The 22,323-nt window shown below is 52.1% G+C and overlaps 1 protein-coding gene across 6 annotated transcripts in view; it reads right to left on the reverse strand.

Moving 5' to 3' along the window:
- DOCK3 (dedicator of cytokinesis 3) overlaps window positions 1-22,323 on the reverse strand; it is a 268,621-nt gene that overhangs the window by 38,161 nt on the left and 208,137 nt on the right. For 3 of the 6 annotated variants that reach the window (XM_036030268.1, XM_036030267.1, XM_028518223.2), the window contains exons 25-35: window positions 22,171-22,298; window positions 19,720-19,866; window positions 17,659-17,757; window positions 13,436-13,530; window positions 11,682-11,757; window positions 11,097-11,197; window positions 10,792-10,850; window positions 8,602-8,750; window positions 3,007-3,092; window positions 648-674; window positions 430-525 (exon numbers count right to left, since the gene is read on the reverse strand). In XM_036030268.1, the coding sequence (XP_035886161.1) occupies window positions 430-525; window positions 648-674; window positions 3,007-3,092; window positions 8,602-8,750; window positions 10,792-10,850; window positions 11,097-11,197; window positions 11,682-11,757; window positions 13,436-13,530; window positions 17,659-17,757; window positions 19,720-19,866; window positions 22,171-22,298 (1,063 nt within the window). The remainder of the gene's footprint in view (window positions 1-429; window positions 526-647; window positions 675-3,006; window positions 3,093-8,601; window positions 8,751-10,791; window positions 10,851-11,096; window positions 11,198-11,681; window positions 11,758-13,435; window positions 13,531-17,658; window positions 17,758-19,719; window positions 19,867-22,170; window positions 22,299-22,323) is intronic. The other 3 variants (XM_036030271.1, XM_036030272.1, XM_036030269.1) reach the window with 3 other exon arrangements.

A 22,323-nucleotide genomic window follows, 5' to 3' on the forward strand; every position in this document is an offset into this window, starting at 1 on the left:
GTACAAGGCAACACTTCTCTGCCCGTGTGCCATGTGGCCTGAGGAGGGGCTATGCTCAGGACCTCTAGTTATCCTCTGCCTTGCTGCAGAGACTGGAGACAGCTTTCCTCCCCTCCCTGCTGTGTCCCTTCCTCTGAATGGAGAGCCAGGTGGCTGCATGTCCCGGGATGTCCCCTGGCAATGTGCACCCACACATCAGGAGGCATCCGGGGAATTAAGTCTCTTGCCCTCCCTCCCTCCCCTTCCCTCTCTTCCTCAGCCCCCAGCCCCGGCCATCAGTAGATTCCGAGCAACTGGTGATGGTACCCAAGGCCAGAACAGCCCGCCCCTCCAAGGGCACACGGTTTCCGTTTTGAGGGTTAAAGGGTGTCCTTGCTGGAAGGAGTATTCTGACCTGAGAGGGGACCAGGGAGGTGCCTGAGAAGATACCTGTAGTCCAGGAGGCGTTCCATGAGGCGGGTGACTGAGGTCACAAAGGAAATGCCGGTCTCGCGCCACGTTTCCTGTTCAACCTTCTCCAGGAGGCTGTTTGTGGGAGAGTGAGGGACACAAACGTGACACACAATTCGGTACAAGAGAGAGACCCCAGAGCCCGTGGGGCCTGCGATGACTCTGGAGACGGCAGACTTACCACACTGAAGTCTTACCTGGGGTAGGGCCCAAACAGCTGGGTTCTACTCCGCGCAGCAGAAAGCAACAACAAGGCAATTACTGAAGTGGCAACAACAAAGGAACATCTCTCCCATTTTCCCGTACAAGAGCCTAGGAACACCACTGAACTAAGGGAGGAGTTTCCTAGCCACAGCCCCTCTCAGTTCTGTTCTGAAGTGAGGTCTGCTCTGAAGCAGCAGCTGAGCTAAGGGTCCGCCGAGTGCGGCTGGGTCTGGCCCCGTCGACTGGCTGACCACCTCCATCACCGCTGAGAGTCGCCCTCAGCAAAGCAAGGGAAACGAGGGGAGACTCCCGCCTGTCTCGATTCCCACCCGCAGGGCCCCGCATGAGGCCCCCAGGGGCTGCATTGGCTATTTCTTCCACCAGGGGACGCTCCCGTGCAAAATGTGCTGCAGCCCAGAGCTAAACGCCCAGGTCCTCTTCTCACTCGCCAGCCCCGTGCTCCTGCCGCCTCCTCTGGCTTCTCCAGGGAGCCTGGCTCCTGAGGTCCTCTGCCTTCCCACAGGTTTCTCTCCACTCCTCTCCAGACTGTCCCTAGCTCCTAAGGTCATGAGAGGTCACTTGGGTTGGCAAGCCCAGCTAGGGTCACATCACTGGGGACTCACATCCATAGCCTAGCAGCTGTCAGTGCTGCTATGACAATGACTGTCGACCCTGCACCAAGCTGAGGCTTCTGGGAAAGTGAGGGTTTCCCATGTGACTCAGGTCACCAGAAGAGAAGGCGAGACCTTCAGCTTTGGCCCCTGATCCACGTGGGAAAAGCCACGGTGTCAGTGTTCCCCAAGGGGTGTCCTACAGGGTCCTGCAGGCCTGGGTGGCTGGGGGAGCTCTTCCATGAGCAAACAAGCATATGCTGCCCACAACGCCCTCCTTTTGGGGACGTTTCACATTCTTTTGCACATCAAAGGCTGAGAAATCCTACAGTTACAGAGACCTGTTCAATGTTGTTCAGTTGGATCTTTTCTAAACTGGTCAGCGCATGATCCACTTATTCCTTTTTCCAGCATACCCACAGTCTTCTCCGGAACACAGACTGGGAGATGCCGCCCCATGCCATCGGTGGCCCTCAGTTCTGAGACATGACTTTAGAGGGGTCTATGAAACACTATTTGGTCAGGTAATTAGTAACTACAAGTTATTCTGTGCTTCTCCTTTTGTAGCAAAGTCATCTGTTAGTGGCTTAGGGAGAGGTTTCTCTGCCTGACTCCCACAATTAGACACAGCTTCAGCGAAAAGAGAAATACTAAAAGATGGATTCATTTTCACAAAATATAATTACTTGAATTTCAAATAAATTTACATTTCATTGTGTGGCTCGTCAGGGAACAAGGTGGGCACGGAAGACAGATCTCTCCCTCTTAAACCAGGAGATGTGCACCTCCTCCCCTTCCCCCACCCCACCCCCAGCTGCCTCTCACTGGCTGTGCAGCTGAGGGCGTGCGACACCACTCCGAGCTGCTGCATCACCTCCATTCATCAGGATGGTAGCTGCCCTGCCTGCCTCACAGGTGTGTTTTGAGGATAAAGCAGGAAATGTCAACACTTTCTCTACTGTGCAAAGTTCTGGGCAAATGTACAGTATTGTTACTGGAAAAGTGTGTCACAGGTTTGTCTTCAATGTGGCACTAAAACACCATCTCAAAGCTGGAAAGGAGTGAAATGGGAGGCGACTCTAGAGATGTAACCATCTAAAGGTTCTGTTTCTCAGAAAGATAAAACACCCAACAGCACGGTCTGTCGGGGAGGACCCCAGCTCCCCCGAACCCCTCCCTTTGGAACTGGCCCTGTGACCAATCCTGCACGGTCTCTTGCCCTCGTGACCTCAAGACAGAGCCTCGAACGGTGGACCCGGGAGGCCCCTGACGTCATTCAGCACAGCCACCGTTTCACAAACAGGGAAACTGGCCCGGAGAGGGGACGTGGCTTGTTCAGGTCACGAAATCCACGTTAATATTTTTCAAGCTGACTGAACGATCTTACAAAGCAGGGGTTCACCCCCCCCCTTCCAGCCCTGAGCCCTCACTAGTCCCCACAAGCGACCTGCCCAGCTGGACTCTGCGCATGCTGTGAAGACGTGTAATGACCCTTCTCCTAGCAGCAAAGACAGGAGCTCGGAGTGATCGCCTGTCAATGTGGCTACCCCTGAGAGAGCTGGCCGTCATGACGCCACCTTCTGTACTGACAGGAGGTGCTCACGGCTACTCCTAGGAATGACCCAGGTCTCTCCTGAAACGCCCCTCTAAGGCCTGCCCAGCACGGGTTGCACCCCTACCCTTCGTTAGCCCACTTCACCCCCTCCCCCAGCGTGGGGTGCTTGGGGCTGACGCAGCTTACAGCAGGCCGAAGAGCTCCCTGTAGCTCTCGTCACCTTTCCCTTCGGACACCATGCTGTCCAGCTTGTCAATCAGCTCGGCCTCCACCTAGAGGGAAGCAGAGACTTTATAAGCCGGGGCTGACCCTGTGATGACAGGTGAGGGTGGCGAGGAACCGCCTCCTGTTTCGTCCTTGCACCCAATCAATGCCTGGGAAGGCAGGACCTCCTCCACAGCCCCGGGAAATCACCCCGCCTCTCCTGGCCAGGGAGGCCGCCCGCTCCAGTGGCTGCAAGGAGTTGGAACTTACAATTCTCAGATACTTTTTTCCCAGTTTAGGGCAACACGTAAGGACTTCCTGGAGAGAAAAGTATTATGGATCCAAAAGAGACCTTTGTCAAAGGTTTTTCTCTCTTAGAACATGCTCATTCAGAAGAACTTGTATGTATAAAAAACATTTGGTTAGAACTTTACCCTCTATTCGGCCAGTGACAAAGGAACGAAGCTGGGGGCTGGTCCTTGTTCTGACTGCCATTAGGCTGGGTGGAGGGGGAGGTATTTCCTTCAGACTCTCCTTCAGGATAAAGGCTCCACTGTTTGTCCCCAGAGGCCCTAAAGCCCTTGGGCGGTCACTGGGGCGCCTGCATTTGTTACGAGATCCCTAGACCGTGAGGGGAAATGCTGCACGTGTTACTACTGCCGCGCTTGGTCTGCAAGGCTCCCGGCAGTGCTGGCCGCTTCTCCACTGGGCTTCGCTGGGTTACTCTGAGGTGAGAAACCAAACCCTTCGTTAGCCTAGAAAATGTGGCATCGTAGTATTACTATACACATGTATCAGATGAGCAAAAAATGGCATGGATGCACTTAATAATGAACTATAAGAGAAGCATTTTCTCACTCCACACAGGGCCAACGGGTCCTAAGGCAATGAACGAATAAAAAGATAATTGGATTAGGAGATTCATTGAGGGCAGCTATGTTTTCCGGAATCCCATTCGCAGAAAACAGGCAAGTCTGCTACATGGCCAGGAGGGGGACAGTCACACAATCGTGGGGGGGGGGTGGCAGCAATCTGTGTTTCAACAAGCCTCCAGGTGGTTCTGCTGCCTGTTCAAGTGTTAGAACTCCTGTATTAGGCAAAGAAGCTGGTACTGGAAGGGTATGAGAGAGTTACTTCATCACCCTCTGCAGTGCTGCTGAAAGAAAAAGTCAGGAGGAGCTGAGAAATCCAAAACAGGGGATGCAGAAGACCCATGCACACAAAACCAACGGCCTTCGGTCAAATGGAACGGTGAGGTCTTCAACTATGTCACGTTCAGGTTTGAGCAGTTGCTTTTATTTCTGGAACCAATATTCCTCAAGAGACACCTTGTTATTCATTCATTCAACAGGCACACTTCCTGCTATATAGCCAGCTGTCTACTTCTGGACAAAACACTTACTTCTTTAAGTCCGAGTTTCCTTACTTGTGAGACAGTGACGGTGCCGAACACCCCTCTTCAGCTCCCTGTGCCCCAGCTCTCGGGAGTGCTCCGTGGTGTTCATCTCCGTGAACCCACCACGTCCCAGACACCACGCTGGGTTCTAAGAACTAAAGGCACACGAAACAGTGCTCGTTCCCAAGAGCCCATCACGTGGAGGTGGAGGGGAGGCAGGACGAGGGCTGAGCAGCTCAGCACCATCAGTGCTTGGATGGGCCACACACGGACAGGGTGGCCCCGTGTCTGGGAAGTCAGTGGACTTTAAAGAGTTTCAAGAAATACTGTAAAATCTTAAGGTTTTGTTCTTTGATTCAGCAATTAACAGGTGAGAAATTAACCTAAGAAAATAATTAGGAATGCTTTTTTTTTTTTGCAATTTTAACAAACATTTGGAACGAGCCTAATTCCTAAAACTAGGAGCCTGGCTGAACGCACGGAGGTCCAGCCACGCCACGCAGCGAGCGCCAGGCAGCCCCGAGCTGACAGCGTGGGCCGCACGGCACTAACACGCGTGCAGAGATGGAGCGGACACGGTGCTGCCGCCGCCACGGGGACAGTGAAAACCATTAGACACCATCGTTCTAAAAAAGAAAAACACAGAACGATTCCACTTTAACTTAAAAAACTATGAATTGGAAAAAAAGTCTAAAAAGACATATCCTGACTCCCTTCCCCTACAAGTTAATATGAGGCTATGGGTTATATTTTTTCATGATAGCTTGTTTATACTTTTAACTTTTCTACCGTTTTATCATTAGAAGAAGTATGTTTAATAGGTGGTAACAGGTAAAGGAGTAGTTAACAGACCCAAAGCCATGAAAAGCACAACTGGATGGAAGAACAAAAATCACTGGGTTTTGGGGGTCATGGATGACCTTCAGGAGAACAGCTTCGGCAAAAGGGGTGCACGACAGACATCGGACTGAACAGGTACTTCAGGAGGGTGGGAAGTGGGAAGAGCAGACCATTCTTCTAAAATACTCGACGGCAAAGGGAAGCGGCGGCACGGCTTTTCCAACCAGGGGCAGCGAGGTTTACGTGGCTCACTGGATATCAGGCAGTGTTGTTGGGGGACAGGACACAGTCGTCAGCTGAGTCTTGAAGGTGGGACAGATGAGCTCCAGCTCAGTCGTCCCCCAAGCTGACCTCCTTGGTTCCGTGTCAGTGACGGAGGAAAGCGGCCCAGCCCCTCTTACAGCAGGCCCAGCCGACCCACGGTGCGGAACCCGCGGACGGACTCCGCAGTGCCGCCTGCTTGCTGGTCCCTGGGTTCTCTCACCAGGCAGTCGTGCATTTTGCCCGATTCGAAGGCACATGTGTGACAACACAGAAAAGCAGCAACAGTTCTTTTCTGTTTGAAGTTATTATTTTCTGAAGTTCTGAAGGCATTAGAGCTCCGCACTTCAAAAATAGATTCTTATCTTACATACTATTTACCCTCGATGAAAAGCATCTATAAAAGATCTAGAGCTAGCATCGTAAGTGTAAAACATTGAATGCTTTCTCCTAAGATTAAGAACAAGGAAGCCCTGGCTGGTGTGGCTCAGTGGATTGAGCAGCGGCCTGCGAACCGAAGGGTTGCTGGTTTGATTCTCAGTCAGGGCACGTGCCTGGGATGAAGGCCAGGTTGGGCCCCCAGTAGGGGACGCACAAGAGGCAACCACACATTGATGTTTCTCTCCCTCTTTCTCCTTCCCTTCTTCTCTCTCTAAAAATAAATAACTAATTAATTAAAAAAAAAAGGAAAGGAAGAACAAGGCAGTGATGCCCACTCTCATCACTTACTTATTCAGACCAGAGGTCCTAGCCAGTGCAATTAGGCAGGAAAAGAAACGAGCATACAGATTAGAAAGGAAGAAAGAAAACCGTCTCTGTCTGCAGGTGACAGACAAAATCCCAAGGAATCTACAAAAAGCTTCTAAACTAATGGGTTTATTAGCAAGGGTGCAGAACGTGACATTAATGTACAAAAACAATCATATTTCTTTCCATGTGCTGGCAACAAACAACCAGAACACAAAATCAAAAAATCAGAGTAAGTTATAATAACACTAAAAGCAAGGAATACATATAAATTTAACAACATGTATAAGATCCATATGCTGAAACTATAAAATATTAATAAAGTAAATCAACGAGTTTCTTTTTCTTCATGCTCATAGGCACAGACAACAGTACGGTGATTGCCAGAGGGAAGCGGGGGGCAGGGGGCGGTGGGAAAGGGCAAAGGGGGATAAATGGTGGCCAAAGGAGACTGGACTTTGGGTGGTGAGCACGGAATATAATATACGGATGATGTATAATAGAGCTGTACATTTGCAACCTATATCATTTTTTTAACCAATGTCACCCCAATGAATTCAATAAAAAATTTAAAAAAATAAAAAAGCACCTAAATATTCAAAGAGATATACTGTCTTCATGGACTCTGTGTCCACGCAGGGTCCCTCATAGTGGGCGTGCGGCAGGCAACCACACGCTGATGTTTCTCTCTCTTTTTCTCCCTCTCTCTAAAAATAGATAAATCTTTAAAAAAAAAAGATGCTCAACATCATCAATCATTAGAAAAATGGAAATTAAAATCACAGTGATATATAACTATACATCTAATAGCATGTTTAAAATAAACAGAGATATAATACTGGATGACGGTGAGTATATGGATCAACTTCAAGATGGTATAGCCACTTTGGGAAACAATTTAATAGCTTCTTATAAAGTTAAATATACATTTACCACAACACCCTACAATCCTATTCCTATGTACCTACCCAGGAAAAAGGGAAGTTTATACCCGCACAAAACCCTGTGAGGAAATGACTTTCAGCAGCTATATGTATTCATAACCACCAAGAAGTGAAAATAGCCCGAACGTCTTTAGAAGTGAAGGAATGAACTGCACCGAATACTATTCAGCAACAGAAAAACGGACAGACGCAGCGACACGGACGCGCCTCTCAAGGGCATCGTGCTACAGGGAGGAAGCCCGTTCAAGGCTACGGTCTGCGTGGTCCCACTGGCAGGGCCTTCCGGCAAACGCCCGCCTACAGGGACGGAGAACACACGAGTGGCCGCCACAGGTTAAACGCAGGGGAAGGGTTTGCTACGGCGTGGCAGCGAGGTGGAATATTTAGGAATCCCATCTTGCTGTCCCTGAAAAGTACTTTTGTGGTAGTGGTTACATGACTTGATGTGTTTACCAAAACTTAAGGAACTGTAAATCATCAAGAGGAAATTTTACTCTTTGTAAATTCACCAGTAAATAAATGGGAATTTGAAAATCACTCTTTGGCTGGTCTGCTCCTTACGGTTACAGTCTCGCACTGTAGGGCCACTGGGTCACCCCAGAATCACGGAGCTGGAGAGGGCCTGGTGGGACACAGGCACAGTCCCCACGCCAGCACGGGAGTCCTCCCCAGAGGCTCCTGGAAGCTTCCACTGGAGAACCTCCAGTAAAGAGGAACTCCCCAGCTGCCAGAGCAGGCCAGCTCAGGGGCAGTTCTTATTGCTAGCAAGTTATTTCTTTATTAGCGGACATCAGCTCCCCTACCACTGACCCCTATTAGTCCTAGTCCTGTCCCCTGAAGGTGGATACACGGGCAGGGGCCATCTCCTCCGCGCCAGGTGTGGCAGGAGAACTGCACACAGGGACGGCCTGAAGCCACTCGGTCAGACGCCAAGGGCTCACCCTCCCTAGACCTACCCGTCTATACAGGAGTCTGTGGAGTTGTGGGCTACCCTGAGCCGTGAGAAGTCATCTGGTCTGGGATCTAACCCCAGAAATGCCTGGACCACACGCCTTGGGGATCCCCCAGAGAGCAAGAGCACCATGCTCCCAGGGCCTTCTCCAGAATTAAGCTAGGAGGTCGGAGTCCTAGTCATTCTCCCCTCGGTCAGAAAGTTCCTTCCACATGACATTCACTCCTTTCTTCTGACCCTTTTCTGGCCTCCGACTTCATGAGGAACATCTACAACTCGATCCTGGCCACCAGGTGGGGGAAAGCCCTTCAACAGGACTCGAGACGGCCAAGGCACAACTCGTTCCCGCGGGACCTCCGCCGGGCCATCCGGATCAGCTTCAGGTTCACTGCAAGGGGGGGTGGGGGCAGCCCGAGCACTACCAGGCGTCGTCCTACCTGCTTGAAGTTGCCGTTTTTCCTCTGCTCCCAGTCCATCATGTCATGAAAGATGGGAATCATGATGTTCCGCACTTCTGGCTGTGGGACCAGTGTCACCCCCAGGAAAGGACCGATCATTCCCGGGATAAAGTGGATCTTATGTTCACCTGAACAACGAAACCAACAGGTGTTAGTTTATGCTTGCTCTGCTCCTCCGTGGGAGCTTCCCGAGCAGGGCCACAGCGCGTGACGTGGTCTGCACTGGAAGCATCTGAGAGCAGAGCACGCTCTCCCTGATGGCCTTCTGAGATACTCCCACTCGTGCCTTTTTGGCATTCATAGGTGAAACTGGCCCAGCCCAGTTAAAACAGATGTTTAACAAGCACAAACAAACTTTCCAAAGAATTTGCTGGGAGACTTTACAAGCTATCTGACAATCACTCTGAGGTCAAGGAGCAGAGTTCACTATTCTAGATAGAATAGGATTTCTGAGTAACTTGTGGTAGTTTCAGAAAATCTGTTCTCAAGAGTTACTTAGCAAGAAAAATACATCTAAACACAACACACACTCCCTGGGGTTTCTAACTCTATTTAACCCACAGGCATTTAAGTGATGAGGATGTCCACTCCCCGGTCCAGCCATTAGAGGTCGGGAGTCCAGGGGCCTCTTCACTCAGTGCGCTCAAGAATGCCTGCGAGGCCCCTTCCTGAGTTAGCAGCCCCCCCCCCCCCCAGCCCTGCTCCCACACACTGGTTTAGAGACTCTCTCTGGGCACCCTACCCCACCCGAGCCCGTGGTCTTCACACTGCACTTCTGATGGCAAAACTACATCTACTCAGACCAGCCTAGCTCACCCCTCAGCCTTTCAGTGCGGCCTGTCCATGGGAAGTGGGTGATGCGGGTTTCCCTGCAATTGGCCTGATCTGGGGCCCAGAAGCCAGGGCCAGCCCTCGGGACTGGGGGATGGAACTTTCCTCTCCCTTGCAAGGGTGAAACAGAGCGAGCCATCTGCCAGAGACCTGCTTCCCGTCCTCCAGAGACAAAGGAGGAAGCGCGCTGTGTGCCTGCGTACTAACGACTGCTGTAGCAAAGTAAAACCAGTGTTTGAGGACCGGAAAGTGCCACTTCCACCAAAAACAATAGGACAGGATGGCTTTATCAGGAAAATTGGGCATCTTTTTAAAAACTTCTACTGGAGAAAGCTTATCTAAGAATCAAGTGTTAGCCCTGAGGCTGAGCCTGCGTATTCCAATCTTGGGGTTTGGTACCATCGCTAGTTTTTGTGTTCCTGGGACTGGAGTCAACTTCAGGTTTCAAACCCATGCCCAGCGTGTGCTGAATGCAGGCAGTCAGAGCGCTGAAGCTGGAAAACCCGCCTGGGGAAACAGGTCTCCCCCTGGGGACGGAAGGCCCAGCGCTCGCTGGCAGGGAGAAAGGCCACACACCTCACCTGTTACCGTTGACGGTTAATGAAGGATTATAAGATCTTAAGATCTTATGACCATTTCCAGGGCTTCAGAGCCATGAGCGTATCTGAAAGCAGACTTTACTAGGACGAGTAATAGCAGCTTCTCTAGCTATTAAAAGCCCACAGCACCCAAGGATGGCCCACCCAGTCACCAGGGCAATCCCAGTGTGCTACCCCAAACCCTCACAAGGTCAGGTCCAAAGCAGTGGATATTACAGGAGCTAAAAAGAAAGGAAGCTAAAACATACCCAAGGGCTAACATTCCCTTCTTACATCCACTCTCCGTGCAAGTGGTATCAGGAATGTGGTCTGCGTGCCCGAACTCCAGAAAACTCAGGAAGCGTTTTCCAATCTTTACTGAAACGCATGGCTGCCCTGTGCTTCCGAGCCTGCAACCACCAGACCGGGACACGGAGAACACGGGGCACCTCGCGGGCGTGCGTTCTCCATCTGGGGAAACTACCGGAGCCCTCATCTTCTTTTTTCCTTTCGATTTTCAGTTCTCAAAAAAGGGATTGTGAATATGTATTCCTGGAGTCTTATTTCTCAGCTTAACGTCCCTGCCAAGGGCTTTGTGCACACGTGCTACCCCATCCATATGAGGCGTTATGTTAGAGGCATGTGAAGATTTCTTGGGTCTGAATTAACATTCCTAAAACCTGGGCGAAGCTATGAGTCTTGCCACTTTTTATTCGGCTCTGCAAAATGCAGAAGGGACAAATAAGGAGAAAAGACCTACCCAAATTCTGCCACATGCTGAACAGTTCGTAAGCCATCATCACACGCATGTCCCCGTACCTGGAAATACCAACACAGGAGCCAGTTACCAGCGGGAGAAGGTTCAGGAAGACAAGGCTGCAAACCCAGTGAGGCCAGCACTTCAGCCCTGATTCCGCTGTTTCCCAAAATACTAGGTCATCTGGCTCTCGACTGAACTGCACTCTCTCACTTGGCTCCTTGGGAAGCCACCTCAGTGAGAACCTTCTGGACTCCTGAAGGAGCCCCTCCTATGGAAACACAACCCCATCTGGACATATGTCTTACTTATCCAGAATCTTCTTCCTCTTGGCTGACATGATGATTTCTAGCTGGAGGCTTGGCTGATTTATGAACAGAACTGCCAGGCTAAAATAAGAATTCCACACCTAGAGAGACAGAGAGAGAGAAAATGAAAACACATGACAGCCTGAGTCCTCAACCTTGCAAGGAGAGCTTCTAAATATATATGTATGTAGCGCGGAATGCATTTTATAACGTGAAGATCTTGATTCCTTTTCTCCTTTTTAAATATCTTTGCAAAGACGACTTTCTTTCCCGAGTCCTCTGAAACCAAGAGTTAATTTCTAGACTAGGAAGCAAACTCATGGATGTCTGGCTCCCAACACCTGCCAAACTATCAAACCTGAGAGCTGTGTGTACTGCCAACAGATTAATAATAATGATAATAATAATAATAAGCGAGCGAGCTTGCTCCAGCCCCCAAGCTGACACCTCGCTGAGTCCTTCTCAGATTCCTGACCTACAAAATTGTATGCAAGATAAAATGGTTGTTCTAAGTAAAACAAAGAGAGTGAGCTTTGGGTTTCTAGATTTATTACGAAGACAGCGATGGATTGTAGGAGCTCCTACCTTAAAGTCGAAGTCCGTCTCTGTGAAATTCTTGTGCAGTGCGGAAGACAGGTACTGGACGGTCGTGACTATGATACTGCAGCAAGGGAACAATGCGTTTGGCAGAATTAAAAGACTAACAGTGGCATCGGATAGCTTAGCATCGACTGTGCACAGCCTGTGAGCAAAGTCTGAGCACGACATGCTCTCATGTAAGGCGTACTATGAAGGGGAAGAGAGAGGTGGTGTGCATCCCACCGGAAACCAGCCTTGGAGAAATGCCGCACCGTTGGCAGAACAGCAGAGTGTCAGTGGGTTCTAGACCTAACTTTGCCATTGTCTGGCCTTGGCACTGCTTCTCCCCGGCCCCCGTTCCCTGCCTGTAAAAGGAGGGAGGGGGGTTTGATGGTTTTTAAAAGTTTCTTCTAGTTCAAGGAGTGATTCTAGTGTGCTGGGGAACACGTATTATGATCACTAGAGGACTTAAGAGTACAGTTTTATTTTTTAACTTGATAATAGGGATTTATAGTTTTTAAGTACCTCTGTCACACACTATCATTTTCATCTATAAGTCTTTTAATCCCAGCCTTTGCTTTAGAATACCACTCTCACTTTTAGCCTGGGCACACATAAGGGGGGCGAGAAGCCGGCGTGCTGGAACCCAGGGCACGGGCGGAGGCAGAGAGGCGGTGCGGTGGAAAGAACCGACATCTGACCATGACTGCCAGGGCTCTGCTGCAGCAGAGGGCGAGGCAAAAACCGGTGCGTTAGAGGGAACAGTCCACCAGCAGAGGGCTGGCCCGTTGGAAAGGTAAAAGCCTTAAAAGAAGAGGCAGCTCTTGCATAGTGGGCTGGGAAGCCTGAGGGGATCTAAGGAGTGGCTGAAAGGTAAGAACAAGAGGGACTCAAATGGAAAATCCCTGAATACCCCTATTCGCCCATTCCGTTCTGTAGAAAGTGTCTGCAGTTCTGGAGAAAGACAAGGGCACTGTTACAGGTACACAGTGGAAGGCCACGCCGGCACCCTGCTGGCATGAGCTAGCACGAGTACTTCACCACACACTGTGCAATGACAAGGGAAAAGGCAGGGCAGCAGGAGGCGGCAGTGGGCCGGGGAGGAGCGGCCAAGCGGCCTTCCCTGGAGTGGAGGGAGACCAGGTGAGGCAGCACCTGACCTCTGGCATCGCTTGTCTGGTTTGCCAGTTAGAAGCACAGGCTAGAAATACACACGGGGCAGGCAGCTTGGGGTCGGCCTCTGCGTGAACCCTGCGGCCGGAGTCAGAGGTGGGCAGAGCCTCACGGCCAGGTCTCAGGTGGGTGACTGGCACTAGCCGTGGGAGGCGGGCAGAGTGTGGCAGACAGCACACACCCAGTCGAGAGGAGGGTCTGGGGTGCTGCTGCACGAGACTCTAGAGCCACAGCAGCCAGAGGGCCACAGAACAAGCCTTCCTCAAGGAACAACCCTTTGCTGGGGATTGTATTTCTTGTCCTTAACATCTCCTTTTCTTTCCTTACCATGAAGTCATTTGCTGGGCCCTTGGGCTCCATTTTTAAAAAACTATCTTTGACTCTTTCTTCTCTTTGAACGTATGGTAAAGTGGTCAAGTCCTACTGATTGTGCCTAGAACACAATCAGTGTTTTTCCCACTTGCCCTCACCTCCCTGTCCCCATGGCCTTGGTCTGGACTTCTCTCTTGCTCTTTCTCTCGCACACACGCACACCTCAGTCTGAGAACAACTCTGTGGATGCTGGCACAGGGCCCTCCCACACTCACTTGCTTGTGAGAAGTCTCATCACCATCCAGTCCCGGGGAAAGACGCTCATCTTCATCAGGTTCCGGAACACACAGAAAATCTTCAGCAGGAATTCCTGAACCCGGAGGAGAGCCCGACATGAGCCGTCACCGCGCCCTTGCGGCACACACTCCCTCACCAGACTCTCCCGACGGCCGGACCGGGAGGACGCGGGGACCAGCGGGCTAGAGTCCGCGTCCCCTGCGAGTTGCTCTTCTCTCACAGCGCGAGTTCTGAGCAGTCTCCCAGGCCAGGTGCAGGAGCAGATGCAAACCAGGTGGATCAGAGGCGACCACGCACTCACTCAGTGCCGTGACTAAAGCCCAAAGCCTACGGGGTGATGCTAGACTCCAGGTGAGCCGGTGCCACCCGCTGAGCCTGCGGGCCTCACTCTTTGGGTCACGGCCCCTGAGTATTAGATTTTAAGACTCTGCCTTCTTGGATGTCAGGAACACATTGGCAGGAGCAGTACTTTAGGAATGGCAGAGCAAGGACCTCCGCAAATGTGCTCCTCCAAGAAAGCAACGAAATGGCGACAAAGATGGTTTAATAATCAAAGGCTTGCAGTAACCCAAAGAATGTCATTCAAGAGAAACGGTTGCATCTCAGCAGAAAGAGCGAGCTTCATTGTGCCTCCACTTCCCCATTCCCTCCCCTCCCTCTCCCCGCCCCCACGGCACCGGGACGACGAGCGGAACCAGGTGTCAGTGGGAACCAGCGGCCCAGCGGTCGCCGGAGGGATGAGATGGCTTTGGAGCGCCTGAAAAAGCGCCGTGCCCAGAGCACTGTCACTCTCTGACCTGTCTGGTAGTCACCGAGGGAGGAAAGCCCCACTCGGAGGGCTTACTGCACCTGACGCAGAGCTCACTTAGTGAGAGAAGCCTTAACACTAAGGCGTTTGTTGGGAAAAGAGTCGGTCACAGTCATTGTAACATCCCAGGTACACGAAGCAGCCGCATCAGCTGGGGCAAACAGGCGAACACACACAACACGGAGAAGGAGTATCTCGGGACCGAGATAGCCGTGAGGGTCTTTGAGGAGCTCGGGCATGTTGCCGGGGGTCTAGAAGGTCTCACACGTGTACAGGGTTGTGCGGACTCCCAGGAAAGCCCGCTGGCCGACCGGGAGGCTCTGTGCGGGTGGGAGCACGGCCACGGCCGTGATGAGGCTGCCAGGCGCCGGCAGTCAGAGCCAGCACACCTGCTCCGCTGAGGACGGAAGACTCACTGGTTTAAGGCGTTTAACGAAATCTCTGCCCAGTTACTAACTGACCGCTAAGCTAACTGAATGAAGACTTCAGTGGCTGTACAACAGAGAATACAGGCATTTAAAAATTAGTCCAGAAAAGTCACCAAATAAACAACAAAATAACAAAAAGCAACAACAAAACCTGGGGACGTGTGTGTGTGTTGTGTGGAGGGGGGTAATCTGATTTCCAGAGTTGCCACGTTACTTAAATTGTCTAGTCTTCAACGAAAAGTTGTATGATGTGAAATGAAACAGGAAAGCATGGCACAAACACGGGAAAAAAGAGGTCAACAGAAACTTTCCCGGAGGCAGCTCAGACGTCGAACTTACTAGGAAACGGCTTTAAGTCAACTGCTTTAAGTATGTTCCAAGAACTAAAGGAAACCAGAACTACAGTTGCAGAAAAGTATCAGGGCAACAGTTCATCAAACAGAAAACATCAGTAAAATAGAAATTATTTTAGAAGCATCGAACAGAAATTCTGGAGTTGAAAAGCACCCTAACCGCAGAGCAAATGCCAGTGCAGGGGCTCAGCAGCAGACGTGAACCGTCAGGAGAAAGACCCAGAGAATGTGAGGACGGGCCACTGAGAGGACCCAGAGGGACGGACAGAATGGAAACACAGGAGAACAAGCAGAGCTCCAGAGGCCCCGGGGGGGGGGGGGGGGGGGCGGGGCGGGGGCATGCCATCCGGTGCACAAACCCACAAATCACGGTGTCAGAAAGAGAGGCACGGTAAGGAGGACAAAACATTAAATACTTGAAGACATACTGGCCAAATTTCCCAGATTTAACAACAGAGACCTTTTAACCTACACACCCAAGCCGCTCGGTGCACTCGAGGCCTCGGCCATGGGGTCGGAAGCCCGAGGGCTGCTCTGTGGAGCGGCTGATCGCCGAGGGTCCGCCCTCGAGGACATGGCCGGGGGCTGAAGCTCCGAAATGGAACCAGGCGTTGACAGAACGTTTAGCCGCTGCACTGGTGGGCTCCCAGCCCCCTCTCCTATTCGGTTTCCCAGTACGGGCGGCTGCACCATCCCCAGCAGGGGTCAGGGGGTCAGTGCTCTCTGCAGAACCAGGTGAGTACACCAGACGACAGGCTAACAGACACAGGAGCTGAGGACGCTCCGGCCAAAGGGTCCGCCGCCCTTCGGTCGTCTACAGGAAGCCTGCGGGGGACGCGCCCTGCACACACACAGTCTTGAACCGGTACCAAAGGCCCTCGCTTTGGACACACACTGACACGCAGGGGTCTCTCCATACAGGAAGCAAGCCTCTACCGTGAAGGACAGAGAGTGAAACAAACAGAGACACAGCAAGCCTCCAAGAGAGAAAAAAGTGACCTGACAGTGTCTGTCATATCTGACCAGGAGGAAAACTGGAAGAAGGGCTACATTATAGAGATGACAGAGGCAGTAAGAGATCCGAGCCAGATTTGAAAGCCAAAAGAAAATAAAATGAAGCAAATAACAATAGAGGCAATTAATTCCAGGCAAAACAAAGAGCTTTACAAGGGAGGAAGTGTTAAAGTACAGCTCTTGGCTCCCCACAGTACCTAACCCTCGCCCTAATAAAGGAGAGCGGATTACCGAGTGAAACAAAAATGCGTGTTGGGAGAATGAGAGGAAAGACACGTATGTATGTGAGAGTAACGGCTCAAGGGAGTCATCCTCACTCTCCATGGGAAGGAGAAAATAGCCAGTAACTAACAATCAGACACTTCAAAACGCCAGTAAAAGCTACATGAAGAACTGCGAAAGTGTTCCGAGTAGCTGTCTTCGGGGAGCAGTGACTGGACGTGGGTGAAGCTGAGCCAGGGAACCCCTGTTCCGTGCGGTAAGGTCTGTCATGTTTGGCCTTTAGAATTACGTACTCACATTGCTCTGGTAAAAATAAACAACTAAAAAACAAGAGAATGACGCTAGCCTGAGCTTCTGAGAATCAGTGAGGACAACACATACTCTCCAGACGGAGATGGTCTAGCACAGCTAAGACTGGATTCTCAGGCTCCACACCCCCGGCAAGCACTGCTGGACCTGGCCCTGCGCGCTGGGCTCTGGCTACCTCTCCGTTTGCTTCAAGGCTGACAAGTTCGCCTCTCTGAGACCAGCTGGCCTCATGCAACCAGCTAAAGATAACGATGTACACGACCCATGTCTGGGGAAAGGCAGGCAGGGTCAACTAGCAGAAAGTGACAACTTACTAACGGATACAATACAATTAAGAAAGACCACACAAATGAAGCACAGTGTAATAATGCATTACCATGGCATGAAAGTGACTTGGCTCTGGATGGAGGAAGAGCACAGACCTCAAGTTTGCTAGTTTCCTTAGCGCGAGATGAACTGAGTGGGACGTTTTAATGCACAGGCACAGGCCCCGGGAGTCTGTCGGCAGCTGACACCACACATGAAGCCTGAGTGTGTCCTTTGGGTCATGGGCCCACGGCTCTGTGCCCCTCAGTGCCCGGCCCCTCAGTGGTCTGGGATCCGGAGTCTGGCAGCCACTGGACAGGGCTCACTTTTGCCCTCCATGGTAACCTTCCAGAAATACATTTTAGTGACGAAAATCTGTCCCTATTATTATTATTACAGTTATTAAACAAAGAAGTCTGGTGTGTAGGGGACAAACTAAAGGCACAAGAAAGGGAGGGGTCTTGGTTTGCTGCCAACCAGTGTGGCCCAGAGCAGCTCCTCATAGAGGCGCATGGCCACAAAGCTACCGTCAGCCGGGGAACACCTGCCAGGATCCCTGGGGTCTGGCTACATGGAGGTGTTGCCAGCTTTCAGCTTCCGGGGGGCATACAGTCAGCTGTAAAGTAGGGCCAACGGATCCTGAAGCCTTGGCAGTCCTGGCCTGCTCACTTGCACTTGTCCCCTAGCAGGGGGCAAGCCCCTGGGCGGTCTTAACCAAATACTTGCCTTCCTGGGCGAAAGGCGAGTGCTTTGCTGCCTACCTTGAGTTCATCTTTGCTCTGGAAATTGTCCAGGAGGTGCTGGTAGTGGGTGTCACACATCTGGCGGAGCAGCGAGAGAAGGCAGGACACGTACTCGCCCTGGGGAAACCCAAAAGCCGCTGAGCACAGACGATTACAAGGGTATGGTTCCCCCAACCCACAGAGGGCAAGGACAGAAGGAAGGGTCTGAAATGGCCCCGATGATCATGGAAAGGAAGGTGACAACTCTGGCCCTGAAAATCAGTTTTCTTTTCTGCTACGTGAGGGCTGGAGGACTTGGGAGTTTTGTAAGATTTCTGCAGCATGGGGGCTAGCTGAAAAGCCTTAACCCGTAACAAAGAAGTACTGTAAAGTAAGATGGATATTCCAGTTTTTTCCTAGGAGAGTTTTGGCTATATAGTCTTTTGTCACTATGTGAGACCAGGGAGCGCGTGTAGTGAATCTGGAGCGGCTACCTGGGTTGGGGTGCCCGGCCTTCTCTGGACACAGTTTGGACTCTGTCCATGCTGCTGGCTCCTTCTCTACAAGAATCCCCTTGGGGACCCCTCAGGGCTTACTTGTGGTTAGTGGGCCAGGCAGATGGGACACAGTAGGTCAATACAACTGCCTGGGAAGTTCAGCACTTGACACTGACCTGTATGAGAAGACAAGCTACGGACTTTAAGACGAGTGAAAATGCAAAGATAAAAATGAATCTTTAAAACTTTCTTCAAATCCCAACTAGGCGCCTCGGTAAGAACCCCGTCTCAAGGACTCCCAGGACCTCTGCCCCCTCACGGCAGACTTCGGTGCCAGGCAGCTGGGCATGGCCTCTCTCGGAACACAGCCTCCTCAGGAAAAAAACGGAGGAAAATGACATCATCTGGACAATTTTCAAATGTTTTAAACTCACGGGAATTTGAGCCACAAAATGACTATACACAAATGTATGTAAAATATATGCATATATATGAACCTCCGTTTTATCTGACAAGAGGCATAATAGGCCAAAATTCGTGGATCAGATAAATACACATAAAGAATTTAAGTGAAAGGTCCAGTACATAAACAGGAGCTCAATAAGCTGTAGCTATTATCATCTTCATTAAACCCACATAAAATTAAACTCTTTGTAAGTACTGCCAGTGAGTGAGTTACTATTTGTAGGGGACACCGGCAGGGGCTGGCCCAGTAAGCACCATGTCACCGTTAGAACTGGTCACCAGGGCACGCGGGGAGCTGACGTCTGCCCCTGCAGCGAGGACGCCCCCGACAGGGGCGCCGGAGGGAGCAGGCGTCTTTCCGAGCCCAGCGCCCCAGAGCACACGCCTGCTCTCCGCTCGCCCTGGCATGTGGAGCCTGGCGTGCTCCCAGAGAGGGTTTGCTTCAAAAAGAGCACTGTACCCTCCCCCCGCCGACGGGAAGGTTCCGTGCTATGTGGACTGTGCGCCAGCCTCAGGGCTAGGAAGTCCACTCCGGGTACAGGAGAGCGGACTCCGGGGGCTGCCTCTCTGCCCCTCCCTGGAGGCCGTCCCTGCCTGCTTCCCTCCTCATTAGGTCACGGGGGACCACTGTCCAGCAGCGTCCATGCAGTTCTACCTCGTCACCTTTCTCCTGAGGCTGGACACTGAGACACAAACACTAGGGATGAAAGCAGCTAATCGGTAGGTTCAAGCAAATTCTGAGAAAATTACTCTGCTGTGCACAGCATTTAGGAGAGCGTGTTCCTAGAAGGAACAGCCTAATTTTCACCTTCAGCCTCTGACTACCTCTCTATTTCATTCCACGTGATAGAAAATGGCGTGGCGCAGAGGCAAAGGCCAGTGAAGACAGCGTGCAGGGAACAAGGCGCTCCCCGCGAACGTGCCCTACGCAGGCTCCGGGGAGTGCGGACGCAGAGCTTTCAGGGCGGAGGGGGGAGTCAGACTGGAGCGGGAGAGGACAGCATGCCGGCGGCAGCCATGCGGGAGGCGGGTGCAGGGGGGGGTGCGGAGGTGAAGGCGGTGTGCGGTGAGATGGGTTGTGGTGGAGGAGCCCCGGGTTAGAGCAGGAAACAAGGAAACCTGAATGTTAGTTACTAACAGTGATCTCCGCTGTGCACTGCGGGCACCGCTGCCCTCTTACCGCCTCCTGAGCGTGCGATTTGCTCATGATGGTGAGCAGAGTCTGCAAGAGCACGTCCAGGAGGCTCTCCACCATCATTTCTACCTCCTCCATGACATCTGCCTCCTGGAGCGAGCAGCGAGAGAGCACACCGTTAGCCCGGGCCGTGCCGCCGTGCAGCTGGCAGCGCTTACTGAGTCGGCCACCTCAGCGCTGGCCTTCGGGCCGGACCCTCGGCACCGCCCTCAGCCTCACTAGCATCTTCGGGCCGGACCCTCGGCACCGCCCTCAGCCTCACTAGCATGCAGCGTCAAGGAACCCGGGGCAGCGGCTTTGAGGGACAGTGAGGAGCACCCGCCGCCGCCGCCTGGCGTGCTGGCTGGGACCCTACCCTAACCCAGCCTCCCCTGACGCCCACCATTCTGAACCGTGGGCAGGTACTTTAATTTCACCCCACGGGACATAAACAAAGGTCTTGAGTTCAAGGTTTCCTTGACTTCCCCACAAACGTCAGCACAACACTGCTGCCAGCAGGAGAGAACGGCCAAGCGGCCACACTCCAGGGTGTGGGAGGCAGCGCCTTCGGCAGTACTACTGCACACAGAAGTGTCTTAGTCTTTCTCAGACTGTTTCCTCCTCGGCATGTTCCTTCCGGGTGGTCTCACTCTGTGCCAGCCCCATCTGCCTGGGTCTCACTGCTAGCTGCTCAGCCTTCTTGCTCATGGCTGCTGGTCCACTCAGAGGACTCCGGTCTCGGCGCGCCTTTCGGGGCAGCCTCACACAAACATGGAGCCTGCCTCCTCGCTAAGGGCTGCGTCCCAGCCTCAAGGTTCTGGGCTCGGGACGAGTCTGTGCTATCCCTTTACAGACCTCTCCTTTTCAGTCTCACATCCTGTAGCTTGATTTTAATGATCTCGCAGAGATTCCCACGGCCCCTTCTCCAGCCTCTTTATGTTATTACTGGTCCAAAAGTCCATCTGTCCATCCATCCACCCATCACTCATTAAGCATTTATCCCGTGCCAGTCACTGTTTGAGGACCTGAGCACACAGAGGCAAAGAAGGAAGACAGTCTCTCTGCTCTCGTGGGGCTTCCGTTTCGTTCTCCCTACCCTACTCGACGCCGTCACGCCCTGCACGTTCCACCTGAAGAATCCGAACAGCTCTTGGGCCCTCAGCCTCTCACCGGCAATCCTCTCTGAGCGGTGGCGAACAACTAACTCATCACGCCCAGCGCTTGAGCCCCAGACCGCCTTCTTCAGGTGTCCATCCGCTCCAGTTCCTCCATTTCCCTTTCTTTTAGCCTTCAATCTTTTTTTTTTTTTTAGCAGTAAGCCTCTCACCCCAGGTCTGACCTTGGGCTACTAGCGGACCTTACGCACCCTGTGTGGCCTGAGGCCGGGCGGGAAGGGGGCTGCTAGGCCTTGCTCGGAGCCCAGAGCAAACAATGGGGCCACTGCACCCTCACAGTGGCCCTGCCAAGCTGGGCCCGTCACCAGATGGTACTCTGAGTCCGGACACCACAGCTCCCTGTAGCCTGCTCCAACCAAGCGTACTCTCTTCCTGGCACCTCTCCTGGTCCACACGGCTAGCCTAACCTCGCATGTTGTCAGCTGCCTACTGGCCTTCGTTTTCAATGCAAATGAAGTTTTATTCTCCAGAAACCTTACCTTAACTTAATAAGATGGTATAATAAAAAAACTCATTCTTGTTCTGAATTTATTTCTTTATATTTTCCAATTTTTCTATAAGAAATGAGTATTTCTATGATCATAAATGTATAAATAAATATCATTAAAGTAATTTTTCCATGCCTGATACATGCCTTTCCTTCCCTCCCCCCACAGGTTTCTTTTTAAAAGAAAATATAAACAGGAAAACAGGCAAAAGCATTACTAGTGAAGCCTCACCCCTAAAACACAAGTCTACCCTCCCATGAGGCTCAGAGCTCCTGCAGGCACGCTTCCCTCCCCGAGACCCTGGCCGCCGCGGGCACGGCACAGGTGTGCCCGGTGGTGCAGCCGAGCTGCCAGGAAGCTGGCGGAGAAGTGGGAGTGAGCAAGCTGCCTCGCAGCCTGCCCGTGCCCCTGCCCTCGTGTCCAGACATCCTCGAGGCACTCCCAGGGACCGATACAACAGCTCTGGCAGAACCAGAGGATGGCACAGGACTGGGCTGGGCTTCCTGGCACTACAGGTTACTACGTTTCTGGGTGGATTTAGGGTAGTGAGGCTTTAAAAAGAGCAAGGCTGTGCTGTGCTGAGAAGCCTGCTGGGCACACATAGGCCTCCATTCACTCGGGCACCTCCCTGGCACGGATGAAAGCTCCTCTGACCGAGGAGCGGACAGAGCAGTCTTTGTCGGGCTGCCCCTGGCTGAGATAACACCAGTCCGGGGCAGAGCTGAGGGGTGGAGTGAGTGTGGGGCCACTACCAGAGAGCTGGTCTTGACGATGGAGAAGATGCTGCCAAGAATCCCTGAGCAGATGAGCAGCTCCTTCTGCTGCCGCAGGTGGAGGTGAATGTGATGCAGAACCACGGGGAGCAGGATGCGGCGGGACTCTGGGGGAGAAAACACAGAGGTGAA

The sequence above is a fragment of the Phyllostomus discolor genome, chromosome 7 (genome assembly GCF_004126475.2).
Source record: "Phyllostomus discolor isolate MPI-MPIP mPhyDis1 chromosome 7, mPhyDis1.pri.v3, whole genome shotgun sequence".
Classification (NCBI taxonomy): domain Eukaryota; kingdom Metazoa; phylum Chordata; class Mammalia; order Chiroptera; family Phyllostomidae; genus Phyllostomus; species Phyllostomus discolor.